The sequence below is a fragment of the Jaculus jaculus genome, chromosome 11, assembly GCF_020740685.1.
Source record: "Jaculus jaculus isolate mJacJac1 chromosome 11, mJacJac1.mat.Y.cur, whole genome shotgun sequence".
In the NCBI taxonomy this organism is placed as follows: Eukaryota; Metazoa; Chordata; class Mammalia; order Rodentia; family Dipodidae; genus Jaculus; species Jaculus jaculus.
The window spans coordinates 112,969,264-112,981,613 of NC_059112.1; the positions used below are offsets into that span (position 1 = coordinate 112,969,264).

Consider the following 12,350-nt stretch of genomic DNA (forward strand, 5'->3'; position numbering starts at 1 on the left):
AGCTCAGCCCCTATCTTTTGACAGTAGTGCTAGATCCCTGGGAAAGTTTTTCTTAGAGAAGTACTAAAATTAAGATGTGAGGCTTAATGGAGATTCAGAGAGACTTTTCAAAGGAATTATATTGGATTTTACATTTTAGCTAAAAGCCAGCAGGATTATAGTATGAGTATGATATGGTTGCATACCTGGTAGCCCTGTCCGCTGTGTTTGTGAATATAGGTTGGGAGGCCACCTCAACTGCCCCAGCACCTGTGTCTCCCCATGGGAGCTCCATGACCTCAGTGACAGCATCTCTCTCAATTGCATGATCATTGGGTTGTATCTCGTAGGAGGGCAAGAATGTCCCTTCATTTTATGTAACATAGCCCTCTGCCTCGCATAGCTCCTCCACTGACAGTTGTAGGAATGTGTAATGGCAGGAGAAATGGTAATACAAATTCTTTGGGATGGGAAGAAATGGTTTATTGAATTGCTCAGAGGTTGTAGTAGGGTCTGGGTGCTCAGAGCTTAGAAATGCTGTCCAGAGCCTGGCCAGGTAGGTGGAATTTGTTATAGAGCCATATTCTGCTAACTGTTCACGAGCAAAGTTGGGCCTATTGACACTTGAGTAATCCGAGTTTCATAAAAATGTGCCTGTGTGTAACATTTTGTGTGAAAATTGAGTTCTGGTCTGTTACCAACACTGGCATAGGGACAGTCTATTTGAAGGTTCACACCAATCTTTATCTCTTGGGTTGTGTAGCATTCCACCATGTATAATAGGAAGCCCACCTTCTGTGTGTGGCCAAAGGGCACATAGTATGTGGGGCAGCTTCACAGATGTTTCCTTGGATGGGAAGAGGATGAGCAGAGTTAAGCTCCCCCCCCCCCAAAAAAAAAGTGACCTTTTGGTTCTTAGCTAAAAGTAGAAGTTGTTGTTCTTTTTCCGATGCTGAGACATCAGGGTAGGATAAGCTTGCACATAGTCTATCTTGGTATGGAAGATAGGATCATGTTGCGTCTGCACAGTCATCTTGTGTAGAGGCAGGGCTCTGGCAGGAGCATCTATCTCCTGTCACAGACAGGGCTGGGCTTCTCTGGCTGTGTAGGGCTGGATAAGCCTGGATGACAGTGCTTTTTGGCAGAGTGTTTTCAGATCAAATGCTTAAACACCTTGTGAATAGAAACATAAGCTTAGCAGGAAAGTTTTTTAGGCCTAAATTCTGGGTCTTGTCTTAAAATGCAGATTGTAGAAACAAGGAAAAATCTTTCCTTTCCCTCTTATCAGACTTTGGAATGCCTTACCCTTTTGCTTTGCAGGATTCACCTGGTTTTTCCCAGAGGTAGAGGCTGAAGTGGGTCAGGCACATTCCCAGTGCACCTGTCCTCCTGATGTGCTACAGATATTTGCCTACGTCTGCAGCCGGCCCTAGTGACAGCACTCATTGTCTCCACACCACAAAGCCTAGAGAACATTTAAAGAGGCTCCAGCCTCAGTGCAGAGTGCTCAAAGGGAAATACAGCTAAGGAGTGAGCAGATGGTAGGAGAATTGAGTAAAGTTCACATGGAAACTAGGGAAACCATATGGATATGTCTCCCCTAGAAGAGAGGGGCCTCATGCTAGTGTTGGTATCAGAGCAAAACACAGGCTGTCTAGATCTAAGATCAGCTGTCATTAGGGCAGCAAAGACTACTGACTTGGGAAGAGGCTATGAAGACCTTCCTGTGCCCTGATTTTCTTTGCACCCATAGCTAATGTTCATTCGTGGCTTTACATTGGTCCTGCCCCATGTCTAATACAATCACATACAGCTCCTCTATTTTTGCTCTCTTATAACTTTCTGGTTTGTACAGTTTGCTTATGGTTATTAGTATTTCTCAGTGCCCCTGAGTAAAAGTCCCCCAACAGCAGGGCTGTAATTATCTTGCTTTACTGCTGTAGTCTAAGTGCTTAAAACAGTACTTAGAGCCTGGTCCCTGGCAGATGAGTATTGACTGCATGCACTATCACTGAGCTTATTGGTGGGGCAGACAGAGCTGTGTTTGAAATGATAGGAATCTTGCTGTTTAGTTTTGATTCTGTGTTGTTCCAAAGATACCTTGTACTGTACCCTAAATAAGGCAGCTTAAAAATAGCTGGGTGTAATGGTGTACGCCTTTAATCCCAGTACTTGGGAGGCTGAGGTAGGAGGATCACTGTGAGCTTGAGGCCAGTCTGAGACTTCATAGTGAATTCAAGGTGAGCCTACAGTGAGATTTAAAAAAAAAAAAAAAAAAAAAAAAAAGAGCCTTGGACTGAGAGAAATGGTTTAAACATTAAAGGCACTTACTTGCAAAGCATGCTGGCCTGGGTTTGATTCCCCAGTGATTCCCACATAAAGCCAGATGCACAAAATGGTGAATGCATTTGAAGTATGTTTGAAGTAGCTAGAGGCCCTGGTACACCCGTTATTTTTCTCTCCTTGCAAATAAATAAATAAAGTATTACAAAATAGAAGAGGGCTGAAGAGATGGCTTAGTGGTTAAGGCACTTACCTGCAAAGCCTAAGAACCATGTTTGACTCTCCAGGTCCCACGTTAGCCAGGGACACATGCCTACTAGGTAGTGCAAGCATCTGGAGTTCAATTTCAATGGCTAAGGCCCTGGTGCACCAATATTCTCTCTCTCTCTCTCTCTCTCTCTCTCTCTCTCTATCTATCTATATGTGTGTTTGCCTTTATTTTAAGTTGGGTCCCCCCTTCTAACCATGAGTCAAGTTAAATGGAGGAGGTAGGCCAGTGTTTCCAAGAAAATGGCAACAGTGCAGCATACTGGTCCTCCTCCCCCTTGCCCTTCTTGTCCCATCTACCTGTGGCTGTTGAAGATTAAGTGAACATGCAATAGACTAACTAAACCTGAACCCCCTGGGCAGGAGCCTCATGGTACAATGATTTCTTAAATTTATTATATTTATTTGGGGCTGAAAAGATAGCTTAGCCGTTAAGGCACTTGCCTATAAAGCCAAAGGACCCAGGTTCGCCATATGCACAAGGTGGCTCATGTGTCTGGAGTTCGCTTGCAGCAGCTGGAGGCCCTGGTGCACCTATTCTCTCTCTCTCTCAAATCAATAAAAATAAAATATTTGGGGCTGGAGAGATGGCTTAGTGGTTAAGCGCTTGCCTGTGAAGCCTAAGGACCCCGGTTCGAGGCTCGGTTCCCCAGGTCCCACGTTAGCCAGATGCACAAGGGGGCACACGCGTCTGGAGTTCGTTTGCAGTGGCAGGAGGCCCTGGCGCACCCATTCTCTCTCTCTCCATCTGTCTTTCTCTCTGTGTCTGTCGCTCTCAAATAAATACATAAATAATTTTTAAAAATATTTGCAAGGGAGAGAGAAAATAATGGGCACACCAGGGCCACTAGCCAAACTAGTTCCAGATGTTTGTGCCACTTTGTACATCTGGCTTTATATGGGTACTGGCTAGGGAATCAAACCCAGGTCATTAGGCTTTGCAAGCAAATGCCTTAACCACTGAGCCATCTCTCCTGCCCCAGTAATTCCTTAGGAGGCTATGTGTGTGAATTCAAGTGTGCATATATGAATGCAGGCCTGTGCATTCTATATTGCATGTAGAGGTTAGAGGATAACTTCATGTTAGTCTTTATTTAAGGCAGGGCTTCTTGAAACTTTGGATTCTTTTTTCTTAAACTATTTTTATTTATTTATTTATTTGCGAGAGAGAGATATGCAGGAATAGGCAGATAAAGAGAGAAAGAGAGACAGAGAGAGAGAGAGAGAGAGAATGGGTGAGCCAGGGCCTCAGCCACTGCAAACAAACACCAGATGTCTGTGCCCCCTTATGCATCTGGCTCACGTGGGCCCTGGGGAGTCCAACCTGGGTCTTTTGGCTTGTTAGGAAAGCGTCTTAACTGCTAAGCCATCTCTCCAACCTGAAGCTCTGGATTCTTAAAATATTTTATTTTATTTTTTTTATGAGACAGAGAGAGAGAGAAAAAGAGGGAGACAAAATGGGTGTATCAGGGCCTCTAGCCACTGAAGATGAACTCCCGATTAATGCACCACCATGTGCATCTGGCTTACGTGAGTACTGGGGAATTTAACCTGGGTCCTTAGACTTTGCACACAAGTGCCTTAACTGCTAAGACATCTCTCTTGCCCTCTACTTTTTTTTTTTTTTTTTTAATTGTGCTCACCATGAGTTTTGTGGGAAATTCTCTCTTGCTGTCAGCAAAAGCATGCCAGGATTACAGAAGCTCACCATGACTTTGGGGATTGAGGGTCAAACTGTGGTCCTCCACCTTGAGCAGTGAGTACTTTATCCACTGAGCCATCTTCCCAGCCTCTGTTTCTCAGGGTTTGATGTGAGCTGTCCATCCTGTAGATATCTTGGCTGAAGAGGGGTGCAGCTCTGGGAGCTGTCTGCTTAGACACATTTGGTTAGTGCTCACTTTTGGAAGAAACCAAAAAGGGTGTTCTTCGGGTCTTTTCTGCAATTGTAAACCCCCTAGTGTGTTTCTTCCTTTAGGACTGTGAACTGCCTTCTCTCCCAACTCAGCCACAGCCTGATATGGGTGTCTTGGCTAGATCCCCACTGGGAACTGGGAATGGCAGTGGGATGAAGAGTGATGGAAAAGTACTCCTTGGCTGTTCTGGTGGAGAGGCAGTAGAGGAAACATGACAAGGGAAGGCACTATAGAAATAGGCAGTTTGGAAAACAAGTGACAGGTCCCTTGACCCTATTTAAGAACTGGCATTGCCATCATTAGGCTTTAGGATACATTTTCTGCATAGGAAGAAAGAGAATGCCTGTCTCCTTGGCTCTTCTTGCCTGGCTGGGGTAGGGTAAGTTACAGGAACATATCCCCTCAAGCCCTGGGGATGAAGACCAGCTGTAGGAGCTTTGCTTAAGCAGTTGCTTTTCCTTTCATGTCATATGTATAAGTGCACTTCAGAAATGCTGCAGGCCTAAATAGATCTGTTGTATAAGCACATGCTGTTGGCATTTAGCATAAGGACTTCATAGCTGAGCCATGGGTGGGACTGATTCCTCCTTTATACAACCCTTTCCTCCTTCTGGGTGTAGTTATTCCATGGATGATTTATGGGCTATACTGGAGCCCATTCTCAGTCAGAGGTTTCCTGAGTAAGACAGTGCTGTACCCTTAGAGCATGGCTTGACTCTGGGTTCTCTCCCTCCTCCAGTCATGAATGTTTCACATGCCCCATTACACATCTCCCCATGAGTAGTGGTTAGGAAACAGCATTACATGGTAGACTATAGAAGCATCCTGTGGCCATGGGGTTGAGATGGGGGACAGAGTGAGGAGTTAGAGTGATTGTGGGGCAGGAGTCAGGGAATGCCTCACTGAGAATGTGACATTTGAATTGAGACTGTAGGGATTAAGAAACCCTTGAGCACCTGAGAAGAGAGTGGCAGGGTCCTGAAAATGGCCAGGTATAAGTAATGGGGCAGGAAATGAGGGCAGGACACTGGGGGAATGGGATGGCTCAGGTTGAAGCTCTGGGAGGCTCATCAGGTACTGGTATTCTGGGCAGCTCCATTTTGGTGGTGATGAATACGTCTGGCATCTGTATGTCCTTGCAGGTAGAACATATAAGATTTGCAGGTGGTTTGAGATGTGGTGTGGGCTGCTGTGTTTGGCCTAAGTGTGGTGTGATGGTTAATCTTAATTGTTAACGTGATTGGATCTAAAATCAATTAAGATAAATCTCTGGGCATGTTTGTGAGGAAGTTTCTAGATTAGGTTAATTGAGGCAGTAAGACCTGCCCTAACTGTGGATGGCAACATCTTATGGGCTGGGATTTCAGACTGAATAAAAAGAAGTGAGCTAGTAAAACAGCATTCATCTCTCTGATTCTTTTTTTTTTTTTTTTTTAATTTATTTGAGAGAGAGAGAGAGAGAGAAGAGGATAAAAAGGGACATAGAATGGGCATGCCAGGGCCTCTAGCCACTGCAAACAAACTCTAGATGCATGTGCCACCTTTTGTATCTGGCTTATATGGGTACTGGGGAATTGAACCTGGGTCCTCAGGCTTCGCAGGAAAGTGCCTCAACTGCTGAGCCATCTCTCCAGCCCTCCCTCAAATTCTTAACTACAGACACAATATGACCCACTACTTCATGCATCTGCTGTCATGCCTAACCTCCAACTGTGAGCCAAAACAAACACTTCTTTTAGTTGCTTTTGTCAGATGTTTTGTCACAGCAATGAAAAGAGTTACACATTTGGGTTGGAACTTTAACTAAGTGTCTATCACCAGAGAACATGGAGTAAAAGATTGGCTCTGGTGGTAGTGTTAGGCCTGGGTTGGATGGTCTTTTGTGTGTTCCCAGTTTTGAATCTATGCATATTGTACTTGGAATGTTGCATGCAACGTACATAGAGATAGGTACTTTGTGCTTACCATCACCAGAATATTCTAGGGGCCTTGGTAGTTCTCTTCAATCCAACTCTTCTTTCCATAGACAGGCCTTGCCTGTCTGCTTACCTGTGTTTGGGCTTCCATCAGGTGTTTTTCGGAGTTCTAAGCAAGCAGAGAGCTGGAATAAATGCCTCTGTCGCATTGAGCTTCTAGGAAAAATGGGAAAGGCCCTAGAGGCTGCTTGGACTACACATTCTAGGACTAGACAGAAATTCATTTGTATGTGTGCATATTGTGAATTTTTTTTTTTTTCCAAGGTAGGGTCTCACTCTAGCCGAAGCTGACCTGGAATTCACTGTGTAGTCTCAGGGTGGCCTTGAACTCACAGGGATCCTCCTACCTCTCCCCTTTGAGTGGTGGGATTAAAGGTGTGCGCCACCATGCCTGGCTGTGAACATATTTCTTAAGTATACTAAGATCTGAAAAGATGTTGTCTTGCCCATGATATCTCAACTAGCATTTTCTTCAAGCCAACAGGGCATTGTGCCTGACCAGGATCTGTGACTATAGTGTTTTTACTATGGTAACCAGTAGATGGCTCCTGTGGTAACAGTGCCAACTCTCCACAGCCTGTGCACTTCTGGTGTGGTCCGGCTCCATATCAACAGCTGGCTGGAAGTGAGCTTCTGTCTGCCCCACAAGATCCATTATGCAGCCTCTAGTCTGATCCCTCCAGAAGCCATTGAGCGGAGCCTGAAAGCTATCCGGTGAGAGCCAGCCCCAACTCCACACTTCCCACATGGCCCCATCCCTCCAGCTGTTAACTGAGACTGCTAATTACTTCCAAAACTTCTCTTTTCCTCTTCCTCATAAAAGCTGGCAGGTAAGGCTCTGCTATTAGTAAAAACACAGTGAATTTATTTCTATTTCTGTCCAGAAAAACACAATCCCAGTTTTCCTCTGGACCCTCCCAGCATCACATGGGTGAATGGGGTGGGGGAGGGTGGTGTGAACAAGGAAAGAAGACAAGTCTTACCTGTTTATCCTCATTGACCCTTGGCATTTGGGTCAGAAATCATGGGAACTCAGTTTATTTTAAAATTTTAAAAGTTATGTTATTTATTTGAGAGGAGACAGAGAATAGGTGCATCAGGGCTTTTAGCTGCTGCAGACAAATTCCAAATTCATGCATCTATGGATGCTTGGGAAATCAAACCTGGGTCCTTAGGCTTTGTAAGCAAGCACTTTAACCACTAAGCCATATCTCTATCCCCCTCAGTGAGTTTCTTAAATTGATTTCTTGTAAGGAAAGAGCTGAAAGAAAAAAGAAAAAAAGCTGTGTGTGGTGGTACACAGCACTCAGGAGGCTGAGGTAGAAGGTTCTCTGTGAGTTCAAGGCCAGCCTGGGCTAGAGTAAAACCCTTCCTCAACCCCGCCCCCCAAAAATGAAGAGAAACGTGAGGCTGGGAATGTAGTTCAGTAGAAGAGTGTCTGTTATACATAAAGAACATTGGGGGCTGGAGGAATGGCTTAGTGGTTAAGGCATTTGCCTGCAAAGCCAAAGGACCCAGGTTCTATTCCCCAGGACCCACATAAGCCAGATACACAAGGGGCCGCATGTGTCTGGAGTTCGTTTGCAATGGCTGGAGGCCCTGGTGCACTCATTGTCTGCACCCCCTGTTTCTCTCTCATAAATAAATAAATAAATAAAATATTTTTTAAAAGAACATTTGAAGCTGGGCGTGGTGGTGCACGCCTTTAATCCTAGCACACAGGAGGCAGAGGCAGGAGGATCGCTGTGAGTTCGAGGCCACCCTGAGATGACATAGTCAGCCTGGGCTAGAGTGAGACCCTACCTCGAAAACCCAACAAACAAACAAACAAAAGAACATTTGGAAATGACAGAAAGCAAAGCACTGCCCAGGCCTCCCACCCTCCCTCAGTCATGCTCCAAGTCACATAGCTTTCCTACTTGTTAAGCATATTTTTATGTAGTTCTTTTAATAGTCTATGGAGGGGATTTTGCTTTTTCCTGTTTAGGATCATTTTTTTATTTTTTCTTTCTCTCTCTTGTTCTTTTTTTTTTTTTTCTTTTTTGGTGGTACTCAGGAATTAACCTAGGACCTTATATATACATGCTAAACAAGCATTCTACTGGGCTATAATGCCATACTTTTTTTTTTTTTTTTTGGCTTTTCGAAGTAGGGTCTCACTCTGGCCCAGGCTGACCTGGAATTCAGTATGTAGTCTCAGGGTGGCCTCGAACTCACAGTGATCCTCTTACTTCTGCCTCTGGAATGCTGGGATGAAAGGCGTATGCCACCTCGCCTGGCTTTTTTTTTTTCTTGAGGTAGGGTTTCACTGTAGCCCAGCCTGACTTTGGAATTCACAATATAGTTTCAGCCTGGCCTCACAGTATTTCTCCTATCTCTGCTGAAATTAAAGGTGTGCACCACCATGGCTGTCAACTCTATACCTTTTTTAATTAATTTGTTTTTTTTTCCAAGATAGGTTCTCACTGTACCCCAGGCTAACCTGGACTTCTCTGTGTAGTCTTAGGGTAGCCTCAAACTCACTGTAATCCTCCTATCTCTGCCTTGGAGTTCTGGGATTAAAGGTGTGAGCCACAACACCCAGCCCTTTTTCTTTTTTTTTGTTTGTTTTTTCAAGGTAGGGTCTTGCTCTAGCCCACGCTGACCTGGAATTCCCTATAGAGTCTCAGGGTGGCTTTGAACTCATGGTGATCCTCCTACCTCTGCCTCACAAATGCATGCACCACTGTATCCGGCTCTTTTTTTTTTTTTTTTTTTTTTTTTTTGGTTTTTTTGAGGTAGGATCTCACTATAGCTCAGGCTGACCTGGAATTCACTATGGAGTCTCAGGGTGGTCTCGAACTCACAGTGATCCTCCTATCTCTGCCTCTCGAGTGCTGGGATTAAAGGTATGCGCCACCACACCTGGCTTCTTCTTTTTTTTTTTAATTATTTATTTATTTATTTGAGAGCAACAGACAGAGAGAAAGAGGGAAAGAGAGAGAGAGAATGGGTGTGCCAGGGCTTCCAGACACTGCAAATGAACTCCAGATGTGTGCACCCCCTCGTGCATCTGGCTAACATGGGTCCTGGGGAATCGAGCCTCGAACCAGGGTCCTTAGGCTTCACAGGCAAGCACTTAACCACTAAGCCATCTCTCCAGTCCCCTTTTTTTATTTGAGAAAGAATGAACTTTTTCTTTTTCTTTCTTTAAGAGAGAGAATGGGCTCACCATTGGCCTCTAGCTACTGCAAAGGAACTCCAGATGCTTGTACCACTTTGTGCATCTGGCTTTATATGGGTACTGGGGAATCAAACTTGGGTCCTTAGGCTTTGCAGGCAAATGCCTTAACTTCTAAGCCATCTCTCCAGCCCTTCCATACCTTTCTAAAGTTTTTTTTTTTTTTTTTTTTGTTTTCAAGGCAGCATCTTGTTCTAGTCCTGGCTGACCTGGAACTCTGTAACTCCAAACTGGCCTTAAACCAATGGGGATCCTCCTACCTCCGTCTCCCAAGTACTGGGATTAAAGGCATGAACTACTAGACTGGGCTTTATTATTATCCTTTTTTCTGAGGTAGGGTCTCACTCTAGATTAGCCTGATCTGGAACTCCCTCTAGTCCTAGGCTGGTTTCAAACATACAGCGATCCTCCTACCTCTGTCTTCCAAGTACTGGGATCAAAGGTGTATACCTCCACACCTGGCCTTATTTTATTTTAATTTTTTTGGTTTTTCGAGGTAGGGTCTCACTCTAGCTCAGGCTGATCTGGAATTCACTACGTAGTCTCAGGGTGGTCTCAAACTCACAGTGATGCTCCTACCTCTGCCTCTGAATTGCTGAGATTAAAGGTGTGTGTCACCATGTCCAGCGAGATATGTTTATTTTTAACTTATTTTATTTATTTGAGAGAGAGAGGGAGGAGAGAGAATAAGTGCACCAGAGCCTTCAGCCACTGCAAACGAACTCTAGATACATGTGCTACCTTGGGCATCTGGCTTACGTGGGTCCTAGGAAATCGAACCTGGGTTCTTTGGCTTTGCAGGAAAATGCTTTAACTGCTAAGCTATCTCTCCAGCCCGAGATGCTATTTTTTTTTTAAAAAAAATTTTTTTAGTTTGGGACAACGTCTCAATAACTTCAGGCTGGCTTTTGACTCACTCTGTAGTGTAGATAGCCCTTACACTTGAGATCTTCCTGCCTCTGTCTTCTGGATATCTGAGATTACATATCTGTAACCCCAGGCTTAGCACATTCATTTCCTCAGTAAGTAAACCAGGCATAGTGGCTCACTCCTGTATTCATCACATGGGAGGCTAAGACAAAAGGACTGCTGTTTAATGTCAGCCTGGGCTACATAGCAATTTCAGGGCCTGTCTGCATTGCAGAGTGAAATCCTATCTCAGAACCAACCAACCAACAACAATAACCCCCCCCAAAAAAAAAAACCCCACAAATGAGTAAAAAGAAAGCAACAAAATACACACCAAAAAAAGAAAAAAAATGTATCAGGCAATCCAAGCATTGGGGATGAGAAGTTAGATATTTAGGCCCTCCCCAGTTCTAGTATTTTTTCCAAGGACAGCAATAATCCTTGAAGATTTTCTAATGGCCTCTAGATATGACTACCCTTCTCTCTGATTTCTCCCTCAACCTTTCTTGCCCACAATTCACTGTGACTGTGAGCTCCAGTTGTGTCTTGGTGTTCCAAGGGCTTGCCTGGTACAAGGGACCCTGTGGTGCTTCTTGTCCCACTGACATGTGCCTCTGCCTTTCAGCCCATACCATGCCCTGCTGCTTCTCAGTGATGAGAAGACCCTGCTGAGTGAGCTCCCCATTGACTGCTCCCCAGCTCTGGTGCGGGTGATCAAGACTACATCTGCTGTGAAGAACCTACAACAGCTGGCCCAGGATGCTGACCTGGCTTTGCTGCAGGTAGGGCCCTGTGAACCAGGAGGGGTGTGAGGGTGAGGCTTCTGGACATGCAGGAGCATGCAACCCCTGGGAGAAGGTAGAAATTGCCTGTCATGCTGTATCCCCAGGGCCTCTGTCAAGCAGAGATTGAGATAATGCATGGCCTCCCACTGACCAGGGTTGCTTCTAGGCTGAGTGACAGGAGGTTCTGGCTTCTGTTAAACCTGGTTTAAAGCTGGCTTTGGAAGCAATGAGACTGGCTTCTCCTTCTGTTGAACAGACAAGCCTTGGAAGAAAAGAGAGAAAAGATTTGGAGGACAGGTAGGGGATGTAGGAACAAGTAGCAACTCTACCAGCTCAGTGGAGGCTCACATGGCATATGAGCAAGTGGGAAGTGAGAGCAGGAAGCTTGTCACATGCAGAGCTGATGCTGTATGTGTGTGTATGTATGTGTGTCTGTGTCTGTCTGTAAGCCAGAGGTTGATGTTGGGTGTTGTTGCAGTCAGTTTCACCCATTCCAGCGAGGCCACTCACAGTCCTGGAAAACTTCATCAGGGCTGGCAACTCTCCTTGGCAGCCAGCTTGTGGTCCCAGCATCTCCACTGGGTCTCCACTGCAATCCACTGTTCATCTTCTCGGCTCCATCAGGTTTCCATGCAGACATCCAGCAAACCTGCTTCACACTGCCCGTGGCCATTTCCAAAACACAAGACTGTGTTAACAATGAACCCAATGACCCTCTCTTTCCTGTATTTCTTTTTTTTAACTTACTTTTAATATATTTAATTAATTAATTTATTAGAGAGAGAGAGAGAGAAGAGAGAATGGGCATGCCAGGGCCTCTAGCCACTACAAACGAACTCCAGATGCATGCATGCACCCTCTTGTGCATCTGGCTTAGGTAGAACTTGGAGAATTGAACCGAGATCTTTTGGCTTTGCAGGCAAATGCCTTAACCGCTGACCCATTTCTCCAGCCTCCTGCACTTTTTACACTCCATAATACCAGATAGGGTGTCAATTTGTTAATCCAGGGGAGAATA

General features: G+C 45.0%; 1 protein-coding gene across 6 annotated transcripts in view; it reads left to right on the plus strand.

Moving 5' to 3' along the window:
- Nprl3 (NPR3 like, GATOR1 complex subunit) overlaps positions 1 to 12,350 on the plus strand; it is a 68,014-nt gene that overhangs the window by 40,844 nt on the left and 14,820 nt on the right. For all 6 annotated transcript variants that reach the window (XM_045130365.1, XM_012947439.2, XM_045130363.1 and 3 more), the window contains 2 exons: positions 6,995 to 7,132; positions 11,173 to 11,329. In XM_045130365.1, coding sequence (XP_044986300.1) covers positions 6,995 to 7,132; positions 11,173 to 11,329 — 295 coding nt within the window. The remainder of the gene's footprint in view (positions 1 to 6,994; positions 7,133 to 11,172; positions 11,330 to 12,350) is intronic.